The sequence below is a fragment of the Hypanus sabinus genome, chromosome 9, assembly GCF_030144855.1.
Source record: "Hypanus sabinus isolate sHypSab1 chromosome 9, sHypSab1.hap1, whole genome shotgun sequence".
Classification (NCBI taxonomy): domain Eukaryota; kingdom Metazoa; phylum Chordata; class Chondrichthyes; order Myliobatiformes; family Dasyatidae; genus Hypanus; species Hypanus sabinus.
In genome coordinates this window covers 145333401-145360678 of record NC_082714.1, presented here as the reverse complement: position 1 = coordinate 145360678, position 27278 = coordinate 145333401, and the positions used below count along the sequence as shown (strand labels likewise).

Below are 27278 nucleotides of genomic sequence, written 5' to 3'. Positions count from 1 at the left end.
GACCTTCTGCAAATTTCACAATGCCTCCAATGACACTCCCTGAACTTTAGTGTGGTGTCCACCCATTTCAATTTGACTTCTCATTCTAACATGTCTGCCCATGGTCTATTTTACTGCCACAATGAGGCCAAGCTCAGGTTGGAGGAGCAACACCTCGTGTTCCATCTGGATAGCCTTCAACCTGATAACAACATCGATTTCTTTATCTTTCAGTAATTTCTCCCCACTCCCTCCTTTTCTATTCCCCATTTTGGTTTCCCTCTCACCTCTTCTGTTCTCCTCACTTACCAATACCGTTCACTGATTCCCATCCTCTTCTTTTCTGTCGTCCACCTTCTCTCCTTCTACAGTGTCTTGCCCTTGCACCCTCCCCCTAATCTGGTCTAACCTGTTATCTGCCAGATTGTAATCCTTTCCCTCCCAACCTATTCTGGGTCCTTCCCCTTTTCTTTCCTATCCTGCCCAAAAACATTAACTATTTATTCTCCTCCACAAATGCTGCCTGAATGGGTTCCTCCAACATTTTTTGTATGTCGCTCAAGATTTCCAGCATCTTTAGAATTTCTTAAGTCATTGTTGATTTTAGACTTACTGTATTTCTGATGAGCTTTGGTTTAATTAAGTTAAAATTTATAAAAAGATGAGATGCTTTCAAATTCAAGTAGTATGGATTAACCTAACTGAAGCATTTTACTCTAACTATACTCAGTAAAGTTCTAAACAATGAGTTAACCATAGCACAATACCATTATCCAGGGCTCTGAACTGTACCTTTAAGGGAACATTTGGCTAGTAGTTTTGTAAACAGAAACCAAGCTCACTTGCATGATCACTGCTGAAATGTCACTTGAAATACCATAAATGGCATGAAAACCCATTTCATTTGGTTGTGTGAGCACAGAAATGATTGACCAAAGGTAAACCATTATGTGAACAACTTTTAAAAATGTGTCAGTTTGGGGGAAGAAGGCTAATTATCAAGGAAACCCAACATAAGACCAGAATTGCTGAAACCAATGACTGCGTAAGTGGTCACTATGACAAGCAAAAAAGAAAACTTAAAAATACAAGTTACACTTGATACAGAGAATAGTTGGAACTATATACTAATGTATCCTATTTCCAAAGCTGATTACATTAAAGTGATATGTCAAATATTTAAGTGCCATTTATTTGAATGTACTATGTGGAGTATACTATGTACTGAACACCTGAGCCTATCTATGAGTCTATCTATTGCATTATGCAGGGAAACATGTTCTTCACTTTGTCTCAGTTCTATGATTAAAAAAATCTTACCAAATGTCAATACCTGAAAATAAATACAGCATGCGCCATCTTCAAGTGCATTTTTAAATATACAGTGGATTCTGTTTAACTGGGACACATAAGGAACAGTACATTTTGGCCCAATTCAGCAACTGACCCAATAAGCTTAAGTTTCATGGAAATACCGTAAATTCCAGACTATAAGCCACTACTTTTTTCCCACGCTTTGAACACTGCAGCAACACTGCGGCCTATACTACGGTGCCGCTAATGCATGTTTTTTTTTCATGCCGCCAAAAACATTTTGCCTCGTAACAGTAGACCAATAAAATTGATGAGTAGTTCACAGAGGTCCAATGAAATTGTACGATAAATCAAGCGCACTTTCACAATTAAATTATTGTAAATCAGTCATTTGTACTCACCCTCATCAACATGGAAAACACTCGAAGAAAAGCATATGATGCAGCTTTTAAGTTAAAGGCGATCAATCTGGTGGTTGCAGAAGGAAATCGAGCTGCTGCACATAATCTTGGCATAAATAAATCGATGTTGAGACGGTGGAGACGCCAGTGTGAAGAACTGAGTCAATGCAAAAAGACGACAAAAGCTTTCAGAGGTAATCATAGCAGATGGCCCGAACTTGAAAACTTTCTTGAAGACTGGGTTAACACACAGAGAGCAGGCGGCCGCGGTGTTTCCACCGTGCAGATGAGACTGAAGGCTAAAGCAATCGCCACCAAAATGAAAATCGAAGATTTTAGAGGTGGGCCATCGTGGTGTTTTAGATTTATGAGACGAAAAGGCCTGTCCGTCAGGGTACGCACGACTCTGTGTCAGCAGCTCCCTCCCGACCACGAGGAACAACTTGCTAACTTCCGCACATTCACTCAAACAAAGATAGCGGAGAATTCCATCGGGCCAGATGATATCATAAATATGGATGAAGTACCTTTGACGTTTGACCTGCCTCTCACTCGGACTGTTAATAAAAAAGGTGACTCGTCCATCACACTGAAAACAAGTGGCCATGAGAGAACGCATTTTACTTGTGTTCTGAGCTGCACAGCATCCGGACTAAAGCTTCCACTGATGGTGATTTTTTAAGCGGCTGACAATGAAAGTTCAGTGAAAGCTGCCATCAAGAGTACAAACTCAATTCCAGCTGTGATTCCTGGGGGCACCACGAAGTATTTGTAGCCACTGGACATCAGCGTGAACCGGGCATTTAAAGTGGCGCTGCGCGTTGAGTGGGAGGCTTGGATGATGAGCGGCGAGAAATCCTTTACCAAAACAGGACGCATGCGAAGAGCATCTTTAACTCAAGTCTGCCAGTGGATCCTAAATGTGTGGAGCGGTGTCACAACTTCCACCATCACCAGCGGGTTTCGAAAGGCTGGACTGCTGCGTGATGAAGAGGACCGCGTGTGCTCAAGTGAGAGCGACAACGAAGAGACTGAAGTGAGTGACGAGATCCTTAGGTTTTATTCAATTCGGACACTGAAGGACTTTGATGGTTTTAGTGCACAGGAGGAAGATGAAGAAGGTGATCAATAACTTTTCCTGGTAGGCTGCAGTATATATATATTTTTTTTACCAGTCGTTAGGAGATATTGGAATGTTGTTCGTGCACTGTTCAGTAAAAAAGTATACGCAACGTAATTTGTGTGTTACCGATACGTATGTATATTTAAAAGTAGCTGTGTTACAGGCACTATTCGAAAAAAAGCATTTGCAATATATATTTGTTTATGTTACCATACGGATTTAATTAAAAGTTAAAAAATCCTCACGTGTAATATCTTTCTGTGTAAATATCTCATATTACAACGTGGGACACCTGCGGCTTAAAATCCGGTGCGGCTTGTACAAGTACAAAATTGATTTTCTTTCTAAAATTAGAGCGTGCGGCTTTTAATCAGGTGCGCTCTGTAGTCCGGAATCTACGGCAGTTAAAAGTAGTGAAATTGCTTCATTCTTCTGGCCATTTCAAGCATCATGCCTGGATACTTGAAACTGCAGTGAGCAAAATGATCCTGACTCATCTTACTGCTTATTTCTTGCTATATATTAGTGACAAAAACAAAAACACTGAATTTTGAAAACTCACAACTAACACTATTTAAAATCTGTTCATTCGAAGCAGAGTGTAGTGACTAACAGCATGTGATTAATGCTAGTTAGAAACTGCTTAGCAACAGTCTCCTGCCCCAATTAAGTGGCATAGTGTCCAGAATAAATGAAGGGAATCCCGTCAATTTTCTCAATTCATTTTTGTTCTTTAAGAGTTGTACCATATAACCGGATGTCCCAATTAAGTGATGGCCTAATTAACCAGAATCCACTATATCTCTAACTTCTCAATAATTATCATACAAATCAAAGGTATGTTGAGCAGCTGTAAAATTCTAATTCCATATATAGAAATGTCCATCCCAACAGACAAAAAAAAGGTTTCTCCAACAATTTACCAAGTGTGATTCGACGCAATATTTGAAAGTTACATTCAGTAGATGTTGGGCGAGTTAAAAAGCATTTACTTTGGTTAGGAATGCCACTACCACACAATATAATATTTCCTTTCTTTGTAATCATAGTCAATTAATTATAAGTCAAAACAAAAACTAGTGACATATTTTGTCATTAGAATTTCTTCCCTCTTAATTTGTACAGTGGCTATAATAATTGTTAACATTTTGCATTAGACTCTCAGCAGAAGAAATGACACTTTCATCTCAAAGGTAAGAGTTCTAGAACAGATGAAAGTAAATGAACAATTAATTTAATCCTATAAAATTTTCACCACTGGATATCTACACTATAAGAGATAGAAACATATGTAAATATATTCAGAGCCTCAAACAATAAGGGCAAATAGCTTTAAAGCAAATGTTTTTTTACAATTTCTATTTTAAAATTAACGAATTAGCATTACAAAATTAGACGTTGGCTGTGTTTAAATACTGCAACTGAGCCATAACCCAGACAGCACAAAAATATCCATATTTAAATGACGAACTTTAAGGTCAATTTCAAATATGCCTGTTTTTCTGTCTTTAGAGCTCTATTTCAGACAAGCAAATTATTTTTTTTAAAGTAAACTCTGGTTTTGTGCCAGCACTGCTGTTTTTGGTGCCTCATTCCTTCTCTTCCAGCCAATCTCCTCCAATATATGGATAATATGGTTGTTCAAGCTAAAAAGGCTGTAGATATTTCTTGCAACCCAGAGTGACTGTTGGGTCCCAAACCATAAATGTTGCCTGACCTCCTGCACATTCTGGATACTGGGATACTGCTGGGTCATCTTTTTTTTTGCTTGCCTCACATATTGGGTCACTCATTTTCAAGCTCCCATAAAACCTAGAATTGTCTTTATATAGATGCTGTTGATCCAATTTTTATCGTGGAGTTAGTGCTGCATTTAAAAACAGTATTTTAGGAAGAAGGACCAGAAGCACTCAACTTTAACCTTTTGATGATTGGTAGGAATGTTCTGCACATGACAAACCTAATGTGCTTTAAACACATTGAAGCTATTTAATAATTGGAACTTTCTCTTGGTAAGAAAAACACAAAATGCTTGTTTTCAGATTACAAATGGCCTACTTTTGGCGATTATAACATTACTAAGATAAAATCAATTTGACTTACAAAATTATAACTATGCAATTACCCAAATTCTATGTTTTTAATTACTGTTAAATAATTAGGAGGCAACTCCAAGCACAATGGAATCCCTGCCGCCTGGTTTTATCAGCCATAACCTTTAAATCAGGAGCATTATCTTGTTTCTATTGTGTTAGAAGCTCCATAAATTTAGGCCAAGAAGAGTTAAAAACTAGATATTCAAAGAACCGGATTGGCTGTAGTGACAAAATAAACAAACATTTGGAACCATCAAAAATTCAGTTACAAAGGTGCATAGCACAGATGAACAAAATGAGAATTTCTTACCGTTTCACAGCCTTTTGAGCTAACATTCTGTTCCCAGCAAAGAAAGTGATGCTGCCAAGCACAGCAAGATACTGCAAAGTCTGGAACATATTCAGTTGAGTCCAGTATACATACATCAGTCCCAACATACCTGGAATTAAGCAGTACAAGGAGAAGCATTAGACTGGCTAAAGATGGTAGTCCTTCATGGATAAACTACTAGACCACAAGACCATAAAGACACAGGAGAAGTGGGCCATTCAGTCCACTGGGTCTACTCTGCCATGGCTGATTTACTATCCCTCTCAATCCCATTCTGCTGCCTTCTTCCCAAAGTTTGATGCACTGACTAATCAAAAAGCTATCAACCTCCACTTTAAATATACCCATTGACTTGGTCACCACAGCCATTTATAGCAATGAATTCCACAGATTCACCATCCTCTGGTTAAATAAACTCTTCCACATCTCTGTTATAAATGGACGTCCCTCCATTCTGAGGCCATGTCCTCTGGTCCTGGCCTCCCCCATTATAGAACACATCCTCTCCACATCCATTCTAGCTAGGTCTTTCAATATTTGATAGGTTTCAAAGGGATCCACACACCACTCTTCTAAACTCCAGTGAGTACAGGCCCAGAACCATCAACTGCATGTCTTACATTAACCCTTTCATTCCTGGCATCATTACCATGAACCTCCTTGGGACCCTCTTCAATGCCACAAACGTCTATTAAGCCCAAACTGTTTATAATACTCTAAGTGCGATCTGACCAATGCCTTATAAAGCCTCAGCATTACACCCTTGCTTTCATTTTCCAGTCCTCTCGAAATGAATGCTAACATTGCATATGCCTTCCTTACCACCGATTAACCTTTAGGGAATCTTGTACTTAAGTCCCTTTGCATCTCAAATTTTTGAATTTTCTCCCCATTTAGAAAACAGTCTACACCTTTTTTCCTTCTACCAAAGTACATTATATTCCATCTGCCACTTCTTTGCCCATTCTCCTGATCTGTTGAAGTCCTCCTGCAAAAATCCCTGTTTCCTCAACACTACCTGCCCCTCCATCTAACTTCGCATTGGCTGCAAACTTGGCAACAAAGTCATCATTTCCATCATCCAATCATTGACCTATGACGTGAACAAAACCAGTCCCAACACCAACCCCTATGGAACACTACTAAGACATTGGCAGTCAACCAGAAAAGGCCACCATTATTCCCACACTTTGCCTCCAGCCAGAGAGCCAATCTTCTATCCATGCCTTCTGAGGCAAACACCATCCACTGACTCTCCTTTGTCTATTTTTGTTTATTTCCTCAAAGAATTCCAACAGACTTAAGGAAACCATGCTGGCTTTGGCTTATTTTATCATGTCTCCAAGTACCCCAAAACCTCATCCTTGATAATGCACTCGAACATCCTCCCAAACACTGAGGTCAAGATTAACTGGCCTATAATTTCTTCCATAGAAAACAAAAAAACTTAGTAAACCTACAGCACAATACAGGCCTTTCGGCCCATGATGCTGTGCCAAACATGCACTTTCCTTTTGCCTTCCTCCCTTCTTAAAGAATGGAATGATATTTGCAATTTTCCAGTCCTTCGGAATCATTCCAGAATCTAGTGATTCTTGAAAGGTCACTACTAATGCCTTCACAATCTCTTCAGCTACCTCTTTCAGAAACCTGGGGTTCAGTCCATCCGGTCCAGATGACTTAACTGCCTTTGGACCTTTCAGCATCCCAACCACCTCCTTAGTAAATGCACCTACATGCACTCCCCTCGACACTTCTGAATTTTTTGCATATTGCATTTTGCATATTCCTTCACAGTGAAGACTGACGCAAATTACTTAAGTTTGTCTCTCCAGTGTCATTTTCCAGTGATCTGATATCAACTCCTGCCCCTCTTTTCCTCTTTGTAAATCCAAAAAAACTTTTGGTATCCTGTTTAATGACTGGCTGGTTTACTGTCACATTTCATCTTTTCTTTATGGTTCCTTAGTTGCCTTGTGCTGTTTTTTTTTAAAAAAAAGTGTTTCACAATTTTCAAACTTCCCACTAACTTTTGCTATATTATATGTCCTCTCTTTTGCTTTTATGCTATCGTTGACTTCCTTTGTCAGCCTATCCTCCCTACAGAATACTTCTTCATCCTTGGGATGTATCTATTCTGCACCTTCAGAATTGCTCCCAGAAATTCCAGCCACTGCTGTTCTGCTGCCATCCCTGCTAATGCTACCTTCCAATCAACTTTGACCAGCTCCTCTCTCATGCCTCTGTAATTGCCTTTACTCCACTATAATAGATACATCTGACTTTATCTTCACTCCTTCACTGCAAAGTGAATACAAAATTTGATCACTGCCGCTTAAGGATTCCTTTACCTTAAGCTCCCTAATCAAATCTAGTTAATTACATAACACCCAATCCAGAATTGTCTTTCCCTAAGTGAGCTCAACCACAAGCTGCTTTAAAAAGTCTCTCATTGCTATTGTACAATTCCCTTTCTTGGGATCCAGCACCAACCTGATTTTTCCAATCTACCTGCATAATGATACCCCCCATGATTTTCCTTAGTTAACCAAACATAGATCTGCAAGTATCAAATAGAGTTCCATAATTTTGATTCATTCCTTTGGTTGCTGGATATTATGTACAATTTAAGCTGGGTCATGTAACCAAAATGGATAACACCAATAAGTAAAAACAGATAAAGTTGTGAAAATGGTAGAGCAGAAAACTATTCAAAACTAAATGACTGATGCATCGGAACACTACATTGTATTTAATAACTGGGTTTTAGAATAAGTTTCTTTGCATACTGTACAAAAAAGTTGTGCTTTGCAAAAATTGTCATGACTGATGCAATTTTTATCTGAATTATTATTGTCATAGTCGAAATGAACTTTTTTTTAGAAAACAAATCGCAATTAAAATAGTTTCTAGAAAGCACTTTGACTAAATTTGCAGGAACACAATGGGTAAGTTCAGAAATACTGTAAACTAAAATAGCAAGCCATGGCACAGGGTACAAAGGAAAAGATAATATTTTTAACTGCAAATAAGGATGACAAGACCAAATAACTAGTTTAATAATATTTATGATTTTTAGTAAATGCTCAATCATGTACTGAATTTAAATGCAATATTTAAAAATTATTAGTTTCTCAAGAAGTGATAACTTACCAGCATGACCCAAATGGAAGATAATAGTACTTGGTGAAAAGGTAAAATTAGAGATGTTGACACCCAATTTGATCCACTGGAAGAGAAAACAATTTTAAAGAAACAAACCTAAAATGGGTATTTCTATAAAACACAAGGTCACCATTTAAAGATTTACATTACATCTTTTTGTAAGCATAATATTCCTTTAACAGGATCATTCTAACTTAAGAAATGAATAAAAGGGCAAGGAAAGTCCATTAAACTCATCTATTCACCAACCCCAAACTTGATCAACGCCAACGTCAAAGTGAGATTTAAAAATAACTGAGGGAGATTTCTCCAGATTCCCAATGTTGCAAGACAATTAAACTGAACCTCACTCTTAACATGGACAATCTATTTAGATAAATAGCACTAGAAAGAAGTACTATCAATAGCATCAAAATGACAACCTAATCATTAGGAGAGTTGGACCTTTTGGACTCTTTCACTAAACTGTAATTGACATTTTTTGTAGAACTCAGTAAATAATTCAATACTACTCTCTTGTAGCATTAATGATGTCATTTGAGCATTTCGAAGATCCATTAGGACAACATTTTAAAGACTTATCAGTGCAGATTAATGGCTGGCAGTCATTTCATTGCTACTTCAATTTAATTCTGGTGTCAATCTTTGTTCATGATCTTTGACTGCATCATCTCAGAAAAATACTTCGTAGTGCATGATTTGTTTAAAAATTACACTCACATTACATTACCAAGTCCTACCTGATTTCAATACATTAGTCACAATTGTAGCACAACACACACAAATAACCTAAGATCTAAACACTTGTCCTTTCACTGATTTATCTACAGCACTTTGGGTTTAGAGTTTTCTTTTTCTATCAACTGTATATGCAATCATTTTAACCTCTTTATTCTATACCTCAGAAGAGCAGTTCACAAAACCCCATTATTAACCAAATTTCATGCTGTTCAATTTGAAGTGCTCTCCCTATTCTCTGCATTGAGAAATGTGAAATTACGACAATTAGTCGAATCTGTAAAATTTCCAACTATACCAGCCATTTAATATGCACCTTAGTTTCCCAATTGGAAAATCTATGTATAAAGTAGGCAGTAAAACAAAAGGTACAAACAGAACAGCCAGTAAGTTATTGTACAGCATTCATGTTGCAATAAGAAAACCTTTGACAGTCATCAGTCATTCTTTTACCATTTTGATAGAGTATATATCAAGATATTGAAAACTGCATATACCCTACTCTACCACATATCACACTGAAAAGAATAATATACAATACATCATGGTTGTTCAACAAATGGCTTTTGGAAGACAACTTTAATGGCCATGACGTTTAGATAATAAAAAACCCAATTTTTACAGAGGACATTGTGGACCCCATTAACTGGGCCCTTATCTGCAGAATACAATGACATTTCAAGAAGTTATTTGAAACTAATTTTAAAGTATTTGAATGCTTCACTTTAGAAAGCCAGCCTTACTTTTGCTGTGACCTGACATTTCTCCTTTTTTTTCCCCCCTCAGAGAGAGTGAGGAAGAAGAGGAGAAAGCTGCTGATTTGTAAGGTTTGGCATCACTGTTCCTGCCCCTCATCATAACTGTTGTTGCTGAATGCTGTCAAGTCATCATCGACATATGGCAACCCTATGAACTTGTCCATAGGGTTTTCGTGGCAAGATAAAGAAGTAGATTGTCGAGCCTTTCTTCGACGCAGATACTGTTTCTACCTAGGTTGGGACTTGGCCAGATTCGAACTCAGGACAATCCGCCTCACAGTGCATTGCTGATGCCACTACACCATCAGCTAGCCCAATTAGTGCTACATAATTACTTTCATTTTTGTGGTTTTGTTTTACAAACATCAAGGTTCCAAAGTAAAGTAGAAGATCAGCCAATTATATTTGATCATTACTCTAGAAGGTACAAGGCAATAAGTGCTTGGTACTAGATGCTTGGTAAAAATATGAGAAGGTTTAGATGTGATGATACCCATGTGATTCCATGCCTTACTTAGAATTCTAGTCGCCAACATTAATATCATCTCTACTTCTTACTGTTTCCTTGGACCAGCCAGATAAAATATGGAAACAATGAAAATATAAAAAGGAAGTTTCAAGTTGCCAAATGTATTTTCCTTACTACTTGAACTTCACATAGTACACAAATGTTCATAATATTATCAGAGCTGTAATTAACCTTTAACAATAAAATGAGAAAAGATTACATTGAATAGACAGTGTCGCAATAAAAATTCCAGTCATTCATAGCATCATAAAAAACTGATAAAATGTCTGCTTACCAGAATGATAAGCAACAGGAGGGGTGCTAAAACAAGGGCAGTGAAAGTATTGGAGACTGCAATCGGTGGTTTCTTTTCAGGTTCTCTAAAGAGATGCTGCAAAAACAACAGTGTTAAAAGATCATTTACCATGTTACAGCTAAATTATGTAAGAGTATAAATCAAAATTAAATTATTAAGTATGATTACTAATCCTAATTCAAGTCTTGAACTGTACTATATAAAAAAAATGTAAATGTCAACTAAATACCTTGCAAGTCTCCTAATATTCACAGCTACGATTAAAAAGGAAAGAGCCAGAAACACAGTTATGCTGTTAAAAGATTAGGGAGAGAAAGGGGCATAATTTTAAGGTGATGGAGGAAGTATACGGGGAATGATAGGTGTAGGATTTTCCTCCCAAAGAGTGGTGGATGCATGGAATTTGCTACCTGGATTGGTGGTAGAGACAAACATATTAGAGACATTTAAGAGACTCATTAGATAGTCACATGAATGAAAGAAAACTGGAGGGCTCTGTGAGAAAGAAAAATGAGATTGATCTTGGAGTAGGTTAGAAGGTCAGCATACATCAAGGGTCTAAGGACCTGTATTGTCTTAGGTTAAAAAGAAATACAAGTCCCTTATAAACATAAGCATCATATTACAAGCAATGAGCTGGCCAGCAAGACAATATATGGTCAGTGAAGGGGCATAACTGAGGAGTGGGAGCAGACAGAGGAATTATATAGACAGTTGCAAGAAAAAGTTTGTAAACCCTTTGCAATTACCTGGTTTACTGCATTAATTACTCATAAGTTGTGACCTGATCTTCATCTAACTCACAATAATAGACAAACAAAACCTGCCCAGACTAACAGCACACAAACAATTGTACTTTTCATGTCTTCATTTAACACATTGTTTAATCATTCACAATCCAGGTGGAAAAATGTATGTGAATCCTTTTATTTAATAACTGGCAGAACCTCCTTTAGCAGCAATAACCACTACCAAACATTTCCTGTAGCTGCTGATCAGACTTGCACAACAGCAAGGAGGAATTTCAGACCACTGTTCCATACAAAACTGTTTCAGTTAATCAATACTTCTGGGATACCTTGCAAGAATAGCCTTCAGGTCATGCCACTGCACCTCAATTTAGTTACGCTCTGGACTCTGACTTGGACATCCCAAGACACAATGTTCTTTTTAAACCTCTCTTCTGTTAATTTACACTTTTGTTTTGGATCATTGTCCTGTTGAATCATCCAACTTCTATTAAGCTTCAGAACTCAGAACACTACCCTGACATTCTCAACACAATTTTGAATTCATTGTTCCTCAACAATTGCAAGTTGTCTTATCCATGAGGCAGCAAAGCAGTTCCAAACTATGATGCTCAATCCTCCATGCTTCACAGCTGGGATGAGGTTTTGGTGTTGGTGTGCAGTGCCCTTTTTCCTCCAAACAGTGATGTGCATGTCTGCCAGAAAGTTCAACTTCTGCCTTATCTGTCCACCGAACATTGCTCCAGAAGTATGGTGGAACATCCAGGTCTAAACTGGAATTATATTCGCTGCTCTTCTTGCAATATATAAGAGATTTGTACAGTGAATTTTGTTAATACAAAAAGGGAGAAAGACAATTTGTTTGGAGAATTTGGAGGGATCATTAATTTGTAGTGGCAAAAGAAGTGAAGAAAATGGGTAACAAATGCCATTAAGCAATTATATATCATGGATTGCTTTGGCACAGAGAGCAATTATAACCAGAAAATTTGAGGAAAAAATGGATATACATTTCACGTGGAATTACAAATCAAAGATCACCAAAATTGATGTAAAAAGCAACATACATATACATTTATTAGGAGTTCGAAGAGATTTGGCATGTCAACAAATACACTCAAAAATTTCTATAGTTGTACCATGGAGAGCATTCTGACAGGCTGCATTACTGACTGGTATGGAGGGGCTACTGCACAGGACCCAAAGAAGCTGCAGAAGGTTGTAAATCTAGACAGCTCCATCTTGGGTACTAGCCTACAAAGTACCCAGGATATCTTCAGGGAGTGGTGTTTCAGAAAGGCAACGTCCATTATTAAGGACCTCCAGAACCCAGGGTATGCCCGTTTCTCACTGTTACCATCAGGAAGGAGATACAGAAGCCTAAAGACAGACATTCAGCGATTCAGGAACAGCTTCTTCCCCTCTGCCATCCAATTCCTAAATGAACATTGAATCTTTGGATACTACCTCACTTAAAAAAAACCCGGTATTTCTGTTTTGCACATTTAAAAAAATCTATTCAATATACATAATTGATTTACTTGTTTATTATTTTTAATTTTTTTTAATTAGTTATTATTTTTTTCTTGGCTAGATTATGTATTACATTGAACTGCTGCTGATAAGTTAACAAATTTCATGTCACATGTTGGTGATAACAAACCCAATTCTGATTCAAAGTTCATATAAATTCATTACCTTCTTAAATCTAGTTCACTGAATTGCATTGAGATTATTATCTGTAATCTTGCAATTTATGGGTGCATAAATTAGAACTGACAGTATGCAATATACAGTTTACATTTGTAAAAAACCTTGTGGAAAGATGGCAATTTAAACGAGATTGAAAATGGCAAATGTACTTTAATACTGAAAACTCTGAGGCAGCACATTTTCATTTTATCTCTTTATTTAAAGATACACCATGGTAACAGGCCCTTCTGGCCCATTGAGCCTGAGTGACATAATTACACTCATGTGACCAATTAACCTACCCGTATATCTTTGAAACGTGGGAGGACAGCGAAGCACCAGGAGGAGACCCACACAGTCAAGGAGAGAATTTGTTTTTGGAGTTGGGGTCTTTCCCAATTTACATTTGTTTTGCGTTACTTCAATTGGTCATTGGATGGATTCAAAACTACGTTCATTGTAAAAATTGAAGTTAAATTGACAGATTGCCAAGCTTTGGCACCATCATTATATACTTGTCTTGTCTTTACCAAACACGACAAATTTAAATGAATTCAAAATAATCTGAAGAATGTCACTACATGTGGTATCAGTCATGTTGCTAATGCAATTCATGAATGTTAACAGCCTGACATGGAGTACAAACCGTTACTCCAACATTTATAATACCTAGACTAAAATGAAGCAAAATTCAGCAAGTCTTACAACATCTGCAGAAAGGTCATCTTTAAAGCTAACCAGCAGTTAACTTAATTTTCTCTGGGTATGCTATTTAACCCAAAGACTCACAGTATTTTGTTTTCATTTTAGATTTCTAGTAGAAATGTAATACTGTTCTTAATTGGACCAGATATCAGAACAATGCCAGTTATTTGCAGTTTAGTCTTACACAAGCACCTACCCGAATTTCAGGCTTGGGGGCAAAGAGATTCCGAGACTGTACTGGGGTTGGAGCCTCCTCGTCAGGAAACTTAATCACAACATCAGCCTACAAAATTCATGAAAATAAAACAGATTTTCCTTTTAATTGTTAAAACATGCAATTTATGCTAAAATTCATCTCATTAAAATCTTTGGCTGTCTCACAATCCAGCTTTTATTTTTGCATGAAGCTTCAAATATCGAAAGAAATACAAAAGTCCAAAGGGAACTACCAATATTTAACTACTGCAATGCAACCAATTCTTGTACGTACATGGACATATATAGAACCCAGGAGAGCTACTCTTGCTGAGAATCCCCAACATTACTCTGCGAAAATCATCACTCTGAGCCTAAGTCAAGTCAGATCTGGTGTGTGACTGGAGTGTGCATTTAATTTTCATGGGGATTCTTGTCCTCACATAAATGGTTATTTATGCAATTCTTTTTTTCCCCCTTATTAACTTTAACTTCAGTTTTTGGACATCTGGTCAATCGTTATTCTCAAGATGGAGATGCTGGTGAGATCAAACCTCCATGAGCGTCTGGGGACAGGGACAATGGATGGTGCACCAGATCTAGGAAGATCTGGCCCATCCATGTTGATAAACACACTTTCTCTTTTATTGGAACCTACACAATTATAATTGTCCCTTTGCAGTACAAGTAAGCACCACAGTAGATTCTTAATATAATTTCTTTCTACTTTATATTGAATATGTTAGAATATATGTAGCTAAATTACAAACATATTGAAGGTTATGATACACAAATATGTTAAGAGTAGGATTCTCCTGGATGCCTCAGCTCATTAGAATTGTAAGCATGAAGTAAAACTGATCCTGTTACGAATTCTCATGGAGATTACTGTAATTAGTATTAGAATTTTTAAAAAAAATCCTGTACTAGTGCTGCAACCTCAACAATAAAAACAGTTATGACATCAACTAGAAAATTAATTCTAGATCTGCTGCTTTCTTCTAGAAATGTTTTATCCATAAATGGATGAACCAGATTACTCACCCAACACTAAATACAATCAGATACCACTTTGACAACCTGAAATTATTGAACATTTCCATTTTATCAATTAAACTCTTTTCTGGGCCTTTGTAGCAGAATGTTCAAATCATGAATCATTCTTAATGACAAATCAATACTGAAGAGCTTAATACTATGCAGGCTTCAATGAATGATACTGCTAAAATATGAAGCACCAAAGAAAGTAGGAATGTTATGGGTCATATTCAATCTTAACTACTTGCTTAAATAGAAAATTAAAATTGTGCACCTACACAAGGGTTGACATTATGACATAATTTAGAAAGCAAAAACAGTGGGGTTTTCTTACCATGTGTAGCTAGTGCAACTCTTTGTAAATGGAACATTTTTTGTAACACCGTCAGTACTTGTAAATTATCTACAGTATATGAAATAAATATACTTACCATATTGCAATGAAGCTATTACTTTGAAACACTTCAATTAAAAACTCAGCAGTAAAAAAAGCATAGGGAACATAATTTTATTTTTAGGGAAAAGAAACAAGATAAGGGAGTGCAATGATACAGTACATTGTACAAATTCAAAATCATTTAAAAAAATGTGAGTCATCTTCAGTATCGAAAATATTACACATTTTGAAAAAGTTAAAAAAAACTCTTCAATGAAAGAACTCACCAAATGCCATAAAATTGGGTTTTCAAGTGTTGCATCTCCAATTATCAAAAAGAGTGAGTAGGTTCCAGAGACCGAATTAAATTCAGACTTTCTTTCTGTCACATCCAGGTCAAACTTGTATACATTTTTACTGTCCGTTTCAGCCACAAACACCACTTCCTGTTCAGTCTTCTGATTGTACAACCGCACAAAAGTCTAAAACATACAACATTCACAATATATTCCAATATTTAATAATGTAAAGCTTGAAATTGAATGGATATTTTAAACAATAGCTCAAAATAATGGCATGAGAGCCTTTTTTGGCTGTTAAAGCTTAGTAGCAGGGTCTCTTCTATGCTGATGGAGGCCGTGACATTGCTGAAATCCCACCATGGGAATCTTCAATTAGTAAAGTTCCCCTTAGAATCAATGTATGGACAGTTTTAGGGCCGAAGTTGGCAATTCTGGGTAAGGGAGGTTTTTGAGTTGGGCATGGTAAATCTGGGTAAGCAGGATCCAGCCCAAAGACTGCGTAACAAGTTACCTTTGTAAAACACATGTAAAAAGGTGGCAGTAAGTAACAGTACATACTTGATGTGGAGTAAGCTCATCTCCAGTGTTTACATCAACCAGCTGGAAAGATAAGGCGAAGTTCTGGTGACTATCAGCAGTAATAACACCCTTGGCCTGTGCTGGATAAATCACCCTAATGGGATAAATATTGAAGATGATACTAAAAAATCTTAGAGTATTTTTTGTATAAAATACATACTCTTATGAAAAAGCTACAATTTTAGAAATACTTCCATAAACAATTATATTTCTTTACCTGGTGGTCTTTGGTGCAATGCTCTGATCTTTGTCAACAATGGAAACATCAACATTTGTAATCCCAACTTCAGTGGCAACTTTGATTTTCAGCTAGATTCAAACAAAATGTTCATGTTTATTACACATAATTAAGATCAAGAAAGAGAAAACTATTAAATTGATAAATGGAACACAATTCATTGATGTTGCACAGTACAGTATTTGTCAATATGGAATGGAGAATGAGTTTGTAAATCTAATGGAAGCAAAAGATGATAGGAATGGCGAGGGTGGAGTGCTGCAGGAGAAGCGCGGCACAGATGGCAGAGGAGTGCCAGGGGCAGAGGGGTGGCACAAGAGCAGATACACCCATTCCTGAGCCACCAGGCAAAATGATTTGATTCCAAACAATTGGCTTATTGATCATTACAGAACATCTCTCCAGTGCCTCTAATTCACTCCTTTCTTGCTCCCCACTCCCCTTTACCCAACCAAGATTCCCCTCTCCCTGTCCCTTTCCTACTCTCAGTTCACAATAGAGACCCACATCAGTCATGAATTTTTTTTTGTGGCAGCAGTACAGTGCAATACATAAAATTACTACAGTACTGTGCAAAAGTCATAGGCATCCTAGCTCTGTAGGTGTGCCTAAGACTTTTGCACAGTACCGTCTCTCTTCAAACTGTTCCATTATGGTCTACAAGTTAAGTTTCTTGATGTTCTGAACTACCAGCCTTGACATTATTTATAGCACGAGATGCAGAGCAGGAGGGAAGACAACACAGGCTGGGACAGAGAAGGTTGCCTAATCAGGCACAGAATTTTTACACAGTATATGCTACACCACACTTGACATCAAAGGTAACTGACTCTGGTTGGAGGAATAGAAGTAGGAGTGAGAATTATCATAAAGAAGCCTGGGAGATAACTGGTGTATGAAGCACAAGAAGGCAGAGCAAAGGATCTGAAATTGCTCTCAAATAAATTCTACAAGTGTACCATTAGTCAGAATTATGTGGCGGGTAATACTCTGAACAATGTTGGAAACATATAAAGAGGTACAAGGATAACATCTTGGGAACAGAGTTCGGCTGATAAGCAATCTTCGAAAATGTCTATGAGCTCGTACAAATCATACTATATTTACGGAGATAAACCGCTCAAGTCTATTTCATACTTTCATTTTAAAGAAGTTATTGTATACAGTACCATTTAAAATGATACACCTACCTCAACATGATTTCCCCTAAATCGGTTATCTCCATCCACAACAATAGAGAAATCGTAATATCCACTTGGTGGCTTTGCCTCCATAAAATTCAATTCAAAAACATCACTAATGAAAAACATAATATTAGGTGTCAATAAATATTTAAAATGTTATCTGATAAAATATTAACTTCCAGAATTAAGAATTCACAGGAAATTTTGCCTTTCCCAATTTCAAAACAAAGCAGTTCCAATAAAATAGTGAAATTATGGACATGCAATTTGAAAAAGGCAATTTTTTTGAAGTAGTGTTTTCTTTACATTATACAACTACTTTATCCCACACACCATTCCAAGATGAGACAAGGTGACCTTGTAACTTCAATTGAAGTGCTAATTGACATTTAAAACAAATAGAAGATCTAACAGATGCTGGATATGACCTTTCTTTGATGCCTACCGTCTTGGAGTTGTAGATATTAAATTCAGAGCCCAATATTCTCTTGCACAAACATATAAAAAAATTCAAGATGGGCAAGGCATATTCCATTCAACTCAAAGTGACATAGAAACAATCTGATCCAATGATTTGCTATTTAACATATTCCATGAGAAGTATTTCAATAAAGGGAATAAATAAAGCTATGATTAAACCTAGCAGTGTACCAATATTAAAACCAAATATCCTACGTTCAGGATTTTATTAGTTCATAAAACCTAACACTTCATCAAGAAATTACAATTTCTAGAGCGAAGACTTGTATTGTAAATCAAAATGCAACAGTCATTAAGTGACTCCATGCTCCTCCACAAGATGTGCTGATTTACCACCAACCACAGCACAAATCTTAAAATTCCTTTTTATCAGACCATCTTCAGCATTAATACTTTCAACTGCCTTTCTTTCTAAATCTTTTTATTATTATATAAAATAACAAGAGTACATCGAAGTAACACAATGTCTCAAAAGAGAAAAAAAATATTAAGGATTGAAAAATATGGTGACACACACAAAAAAGAAAAAACCCTACTAAAGCAAGAAAAAGGTGAGAAAAGGACCCATTAGGTGTTCAACCCCGGAGCCATGCGTCATACAAAAAGCTTCTAAAGATAAACATCAAACCGCCAGCAAAAAAAATTATATCAAAATTTACAATTAGATCGTGGAGAAAATCTATCAATTAACTCAAATGGTAGTAACGAGCAAATGAACCCCATCTTTTCTCAAAATCAAACATAGGTTCAAAGGTTCGACTTCTAATTTTCTCCAAACTAAGACATAACATCACTTGACAGAACCATTGTGACAGAGTGGGAGCCGACGTGTCCTTCCACTTCAACAGAATGGCCCTCCTAGCTATCAACGTAACAAACGCAATAACATGTTGGTCAGACAAAGAAATACCATGAATATTTTGAGGTATTATTCCAAAGAGCACAGTTAATTTGTTAGGTTGTAAATTAATTTTAAGTGCTTTAGAAATTGTAGAAAAAACTGACTTCCAAAACTGTTCTAGTATAGAACAAGACCAAAACATTTGTGTCAGTGTAGCTGTCTCAGTTTTACATCTATCACAATAACTATCAACATTAGGAAAGATTTTAGACAATCTCTCCTTAGTCAAATAGTACAATTTTAAATTGAATCAATGAATGGCTAGCACAAATCGAGGAAGAATTAACCAACTTCAAGATCCGCATTCAGTCCTCCATTATAAAAGTCAAATTAAATTATTTTTCCCAATCTTGTTTAATCTTAAAGAAAGGATACTTACCCCATTGTCCAACTGTTTTTTTTTTAAAAACACAAGGCAAGTAACATCTTCCCTAGTTCCCACCCTCTCTGGGCGGAAATTACATCAGAGGTGCAGTACCAAAGTCTCTACCCGCACGCGGGCTATTTGTGAGCCAGTTCGCCTGCGCAGAAAGTGGGTCGCCACAGTATATCATGCTTTAACTGCAGCTTTGCAATCCTACAATAATTTGTGTGAAGTGTAGAACCGTCAAATATTTCAAAACATTAAGTGCTACAGTTTCTAGTATACACTTCACTCTTTATTTTGTAAAACTGAAAAAAAAAGACATACAACTGAGAGTTCTTCAATGAGATTGACTGCTTAATTTTGCTGAAAATTCGGAATTTTCATGATTTGAACTTAAGTTAGATACCTGATCTAGATGGGAAGGTTTATAGTCAGCAGGTAATACTACATTCTTTTCAAAGAAAAACACGAATCATAACATCATCAATATGCTGCCAAAGACTTTTTAATACCGATACTGAATACATGAACTGAAAATCAGAAACTACAGGTAATAGAAAACTGAATAAAGAGAGAAAACGCTAGAAGCACACATCAGTCCATATAGCAGCTGTGAAAATAGAAACAGTTATTCAAAGACTTAAGTTGATTTAGCGTAGGAAGAGTTGGGGAGCGATGACGGTGTAGGCTTGGGACACACTCTTACATGTAACCGACGAAAAAGCAGGCATAGCTGGGACCCATGCAAGTGCCCATGTCTATATCTTTGGTTTGAAAGAAGAGGGAGGAGCTGAAGAAGAAATTATTGAGGGCGAGGACCAGTTCTGCCAGACGGAGGAGAGTGGTTGTGGAGGAGAACTGGTTGGGTCTGTTGTCCAAAAAGAAATGGAGAGCTTTAAGGCCCTCCTGATGGGAGATAGAGGGGTACAGAGACTGGACATCCAGCCAGCAAATGAGATGATTGGGCCAGGCAACTTAAAGACACTGAAAAGATCAAGAGCATGTGAAGTGTCACAGATGTAGGTTAGGAAGGGACTAAACCAGGCGGATAAAATACAGTCGAGGTATGCAGACACGTTCAGTGGGGCAGGAGCAGGCAGAAAGAATGGTTTCTACCTGGACAGTCAGGTATATGGATCCTGGGTAAGAGGTAGAAATAGAGAATAGGTGCAGAAGTAGACCATTCGGCCCTTCGAGCCCACACCGCCATTCTGAGATCATGGCTGATCATCTACTATCAATACCCGGTTCCTGCCTTGTCCCCATATCCCTCGATTCCCCTATCCATAAGATACCTATCTAGCTCCTTCTTGAAAGCATCCAGAGAACTGGCCTCCACTGCCTTCCGAGGCAGTGCATTCCAGATCCCCACAACTCTCTGAAGTTTTTCCTTAACTCTGTTTTAAATGACCTACCCCTTATTCTCAAACCATGCCCTCTGGTACTGGACTCTCCCAGCATCTGGAACATATTTCCTGCCTCTATCTTGTCCAATCCCTTAATAATCTTATCTGTTGCAATCAGATCCCCTCTCAATCTCAATTCCAGCGTGTATAAGCCCAGTCTCTCCAACCTCTCTGCGTAAGACAGTCCGGACATCCCAGGAATTAACCTTCTGAATCTACGCTGCACTTCCTCTACAGCCAAGATGTCCTTCCTTAACCCTGGAGACCAAAACTGTACACAATACTCCAGATGTGGTCTCACCAGGGCCCTGTACAAATGGGAATGGGAGGTGCAGGGTGAGGGAACTATGAGGTTGCTGGCAGTGGATGGGAGATCCCCAGGGTTGATAAGGTTTGTGATGGTGCAGGAGACAATGGCCAGGTGCTCCTCAGTGGGGTCCTGATCAAGGAATAAGTAGGAAGAATTGTCTGAGAGGAACCCTATCCCTGGTGTGGTGGCGGAAGGATAGGGTGAGGGCAGACGTGCACAAAATGGAAGAGATGTGGGTGAGAGCAGTGTTGACGATAGAGGAAGGGAAGCTCCTTTCTTTGAAGAAGGACATCTCTTTCTACACTCCACATCTGCCTTCACCCATCCTCCCACCTCCACACCAGGGATAGGGTTACTTTTGTACTCACTAGTACATAATTCTCCTTAACTTCTGCCATCGCCAATGGGATCCCACCACCAAGCAAGTCTGCTGGGGTCATCGACGGTATCAGTTCTCCCGGCACAGCCTCCTGTATATCAGTGACACCCGACGTAGATTGGGTGACTAGTCCAGCACCTTTGCTCCATTTGCCACAAAAAGCAGGATTTCCTGGTGCCACCCATTTCAATCCTATTTCCTATTCCCATTTCAACATGTCAGTCCATGGCCTTCGCTAGTGCCACAATGAAGCCATACTCAGCTTGGAGAAGCAATATCTTCTATTCCACCTAGGTAGCCTCCAACCGATGACATGAGCTTTGGTTTCTTGAACTTCTGGTAATTGCAACCCCCTCTCCATCTTTCCTGTTTCCCCTCTCTCACCATACCTCCTTATCAGCCCATTACCTCCCTCTGGTACTCTTCCCTCTTTCTCTTTCCTCCATGGTCTTCTGTCCTCTCTTATCAGATTCCCCTTTGCTGGCTCTTTCTCTTTCACAAATCAACTTCGTCGCTCTTTACATCACCCCCTCCTCCTGTTTCACCTGTCACCTTGTACTTCTTCCTCCCCTCGCCCCACATTCTTACTCAGACTCTTCCCCCCCCTTCCTTTCCAGTCCCGATGAAGGGTCTCGGCCCGAAATGTTGACTACTTACTCTTTTCCATAGATGCTGCCTGGCCTACTGAGCTCCTCCAGCAATTTTGTGCAGGCTGTTTTGGATTTCCAGCATCTGCACATTTTCTCGTGATCAGATATATACAAACATTTCAGCTCTAATAGAAGATTCCTTAAATGTTATATTGCAGCTATTTACCACATTTGTTGCCAGCATCTTGTACACCTTTTCTTTTGAAATTCAGTGTCATGGGATTTCGTTGAGTTGGTGCAGAGTGGGAAATTTATCAGATCTCCAACTTATAGAGATAACTAGTATCAGTCATTTCAGATCATCCACTGAGACCTAGATGAATAGGTCACAAAGTCTCATTCTTACCCATTTAAGGTAAAAGATGTTTGCTGAAGAACTGTGTTCTTTGTCAAAACAGATTTGGCATATTCAAGTTGAACATCAGCTGAAGTCAGACTCTGGGACATGACATTCATCACACGCAACTAGCGAAAAGAAAAGTGGATATCAAATGGAGTAAAAGCTAACAGCATTTTCAGATTTATCAACACAACTGCAATCAAAGATTCCTTCCAGCTGCCAACAATAATTTGCTGCTTCTTAAAATATATCATAAAGTATATCCTGGAGCGGCAAAATTTGAAGTGTTTGCCCAAATTAGTGATGATCTTCTACAAAATTCTCTCATGTGCTATATTAATTTTGAGCAGTAATTTTATTACTGATTCATGATTTAAGTACAATAATCATGTACTAGAAGGTAAAAGGATGAGTCCTGTTAACTATTATGTGTATTTACTATCTTACTATTTATGGAAGTGTAACAGAGACAGATCGAAATTAATGAAGCATTTCAGCAAAACTATTAAATATTAATGCAGGTGCAAAACTACATACAATATTTACCATATTCTCACTGAAAATCCAGTGCTCACTCACAAATGACAGAAGAAAATATAAAAGCAAAGTGAAGCTAATGCCAACTGGCCAAGTGATTCCTATCCAATACTGAGACATGCAGCAGATCTGCAAGGATTTCCAAATATTATCACCCAACTTCATGACTTTTGTAAATATCTTGTGAGAATATCTCACAGCTCTTGGGTTGTTAAAAAAATCATTTACTGCCTCATTTGGCAGTAAAGATAATAATTATGTATCTTTTTCTCCTGGGTGTGGTTTATAGAATTGAAGGGTGGCACTACATGCCACATGCCAACAAAATTTCTTCACCTGCCATCTTGGGTGCACATGCCACTGGTTCGTAATCCATGCTCGAGGACAATATAAATGCCACTTGTTAAGGGCACATACAGTTTCCCCTTCATTTTTCAGATGTTATACCATGATTACTTTTGCTTCTATGAAAAGTGGTAAATTGTCCTGGAAGTGAATCTGCCTCTGTTGGCTACTATTGGTTAAAGGTAAAGCCAGGTGAATTTTTGTGAAACACATTATTAGTTCTTACTGTTAAATTTACTATTTTTCCAACTACCAGAACAAAGGAATTGCAGTTTAAAATATTCTCTTTAAACATAACTTTTTTAGTAACTTGAACAAGTCTAATTCCTTCTCGACATTTAAGACATAGTTATAGCTTTGGAACAAAAGCATCTAAATGATAAGTCATTTGGCAAAATGAATCTACACACCTTAAAAATCAATGCAAAAAAATAGCATAACTTCACAAATTTACTATCTTTTCCATTTCACATGTATTCATTTTGAAGCACAAAAGGCAATTTTGATCCTCCAAATATCCATAATTCGTTAACCCAAAAAGTGGTCCAAATCGTGAAACGCCTCACCCAAAACATAAACTGAGTATTTTCCTCCCTAGATGCTACTTGACTTGCTGAGTCCCTCCAGAATTTTGGGTATGGTCCAAATTTATTACCATTTCCTTTCCAATGTTGTTCCAAAGTTAGATGAGATGTCAAGATTCTCATTCAGGATTAAACTCAAGACTGTTTTTAATTTTTCCATATATCAGAAACATTTAAAAATGTCTCACAACTTTAAAGCTGACAAGCCCAAGGAGCAGGGCTTTCCATTTGCCATTGCTATCAGGAGTGCTTAGGTGAGACTACATCAGTGCAGATTTGAGTGTCTGCTACCACTTGAGCCTTGCTAAGCCTCTACACCCAGACAAGTACTTGAAAGCAAAGCTACATCAATAAGATTCAGCAATTAAGTGAAGATAAGTTGTTTAGACCAAATTAGAACATTCATTTGTATCATCTGACAAAGCATCTCATTTTTTCCTCACTCAGACCCATTTTACTAAATACTCGTTTGATGAAACTGCAATAGATAATGGTCATCTGGCCCAGGTCATAAACGCAAATTGCTGTTGCAGTATTTCACTCTTGGTACAGTTACATACAAAATGTTGAGGGCCAGGTTGCTCAGATCATGAAGGCAACAAAGGTAGTCATTAAGTCAGGAAATGTACAAAAATGAGATTCAAAATTTTTAACAACTCAGGAAGAAAAATTTTGCTGTTTGGAAAATAAAACTTTTGATATTCGTGATGAACTGAGTTAATGCAAAGTAAGCAGACGTAATAGAAATTACCTTCAGATTGGTCTTCTTATGGGAAACAGAGGCTAATCCTTCAGGTGCTACAATAACTGGAACGTGATGATGGTTCTGGGATAAAGCTGCAGCCGCACAGGCAATGCTGAAAGCCTCCGACAATGTGGCATAATACTTCTTACTGAAAATAGCATTAACCAATTGAATGACTTGATCCTGAAATTTAAAAAACAGTAATGCTGAATGTTACAAATACGCAATTGTACATAATACATAAAAGATGATAGGAGATATTTTAGCTTTCCAGTGATATTAGGGGATCAGAAGCAATGAATTCATTTTCTGCATTTCTTTATGTACATCCACAAATTTGAGCACGATCAGTTAAAACATTAGTGATCATTTAGAATCACAAAGCTTGTGTATAATTTTTAATCTCAAATCAAATATTTAACCCCTTAACCCTCAAAATTCTTGAGTTGATCTGTCCATGACAGATAGATGAATCTATTTCTTCTGATTACCCCTAAAATAAAAGTAAAAAGTCTTGGCCCGAAACGTCTACTGTACTCTTTTCCATAGATGACAGGTAGACATACAGGATGAGGTTGGTTTTTCCCCTATGATTTTGTCTGGGGGGCAAAATGGAGGTAAGAGGAGGCTGCTGGAGGTCAAAGATAATAAGTGATGAAAAATCACTAGTGGTGATGCTTAGATTACAAATAGAAAGATCAAAATGGAATCAAGCAAGCACCATTCCATCAAACTGGACCACATTATGGGCAATCAAAGACAGTGGGCAAAGACATTAGAAGACTGGGAAAGGACATGGCTTTTATAACAAAAGAACATCAACATTAAATGTGATCTGTTTATTGGACTACATAAAGCCTTTTGTAATGACTGGTGCTACTGATGACACGTTCCTCTTCCTTACCCAAAAGGAAATGGAGTGGTATGGCAAGGATGCATAATTAAGTTTTTCAAAAAAACTGTTAAAGTTAATTGAATACATCATTTGAAAACATACATTTTCTGTGCAGGCGTACTTTAAAATATAATATTTCAGAAATCCAGAATAAGGAATCTATTTCTTCTGATTACCCCTAAAATAAAAGTAAAAAGTCTTGGCCTGAAACGTCTACTGTACTCTTTTCCATAGATGCTGCCTGGCCTAGCATTTCGTGTGTGTTGTTGCAGATTTTCTCTTGTTTGAAATAAAAACGGGCAGGGTCTCCACAAAACATACATACCACTTTGAAAACTTTAATAGAGTACTATTAATTGATTTTTCTGTTCAAGTGAATTAATATTCCTGCTTCTTATTCACCTCTTTGATAGCTGGTTCCATTCCAGCATGGTCAGAGAGCTTGTAGGCCGCAGTGACAAACATTGCTGTGGTTTCTAACCCTTCCTCAAACTGAAGATAAATACCCCCCAGGTCATCAAGGCGGGCAATCAGATCCTGAAAAGAAAAGAAAATTCATGTATCAATTGCAAAGTACCAAATTTAGTTTGACTTTAAAGAGCCATCTAATATTTAAAAACTTAGAATAATTGACTCCCAAGTCTATTTGGGTACCAGAAATTCACCCTTATGCAATTAAATATTAAAGGCAAACACAGATAAATTTGACCTTGGGTAATCTGAAAAAATTAATAGAACTTCTTTGTTAGAGTTATGGAATCATCAATCTCTGCTTCAAAACGTCTTTCACTAACCTTGTTGAATCAAGATTGTAATTGGTACTCGAGCTTTTCCTGATAGAAGCTAAGTTCTTAACAAATAACGATAGCAATGTTGATTATTCTGAATCAGCAGGGCTTGGATTTCAGAGTGTATTTGATCAATGGTTATGTTTGAATTTGGCAGTTAAATTAACAAGACCAAGAATGTGCTTCAATGTCTGAACATTTTTCCACCCAGGTTACAATGCCAGGAATTAGCTCATAAGAAGATTGTTTAAGTTGTGACTTTCAAAGCCAGTGGGGGAGAAAGTTACATGCTACAAAAAAGGGCTACAAGTAGCTAACGAATTTGAATGACTACTGTAAAATGTATTACTTCCTGACCTATTACTACTTAATTGACATGGCGGTTAAAACCTAAAACAATGCCTGCTTTATCTTCTGAAAACAAGGAAGATTCACTCAAGACATTGGATATGATTTGTGAAAGGTTTACAAGATGGAGCAAATTTCAGTTAAATATCAAGAAATGTGAAAACACTGAGGGAATGGTTGACCTAGGCTTCATCTAAAGAATAAAAGAAAACTACTTGAAAAGGTATACAAATTTTAAAATACAATATACATGTTAACAATAAAATGCACCACAAAATTATTGACCTTTAAAGGAATCATATTAAGCTTAGGAGAATAAAAATGCTTAATCTTAATTTTACTACAAAATTTAGTGATATAGTTTTGAAACCATGGCTTCGACTTGCATATAGAAAGCAGGAAAAGCAGCAGAATTT

The 27278-nt window shown here is 37.4% G+C and overlaps 1 protein-coding gene across 2 annotated transcripts in view; it reads right to left on the bottom strand.

Annotated features, from left to right (window-relative positions):
• The window catches only part of rpn2 (ribophorin II), a 63765-nt gene that overhangs the window by 16597 nt on the left and 19890 nt on the right, over positions 1-27278 (bottom strand). For both annotated transcript variants that reach the window (XM_059980743.1, XM_059980744.1), the window contains exons 6-16: positions 26129-26263; positions 24838-25014; positions 22627-22745; positions 17794-17899; positions 16583-16674; positions 16345-16459; positions 15772-15966; positions 14072-14158; positions 10709-10804; positions 8398-8473; positions 5224-5353 (exon numbers count right to left, since the gene is read on the bottom strand). In XM_059980743.1, coding sequence (XP_059836726.1) covers positions 5224-5353; positions 8398-8473; positions 10709-10804; positions 14072-14158; positions 15772-15966; positions 16345-16459; positions 16583-16674; positions 17794-17899; positions 22627-22745; positions 24838-25014; positions 26129-26263 — 1328 coding nt within the window. The remainder of the gene's footprint in view (positions 1-5223; positions 5354-8397; positions 8474-10708; positions 10805-14071; positions 14159-15771; positions 15967-16344; positions 16460-16582; positions 16675-17793; positions 17900-22626; positions 22746-24837; positions 25015-26128; positions 26264-27278) is intronic.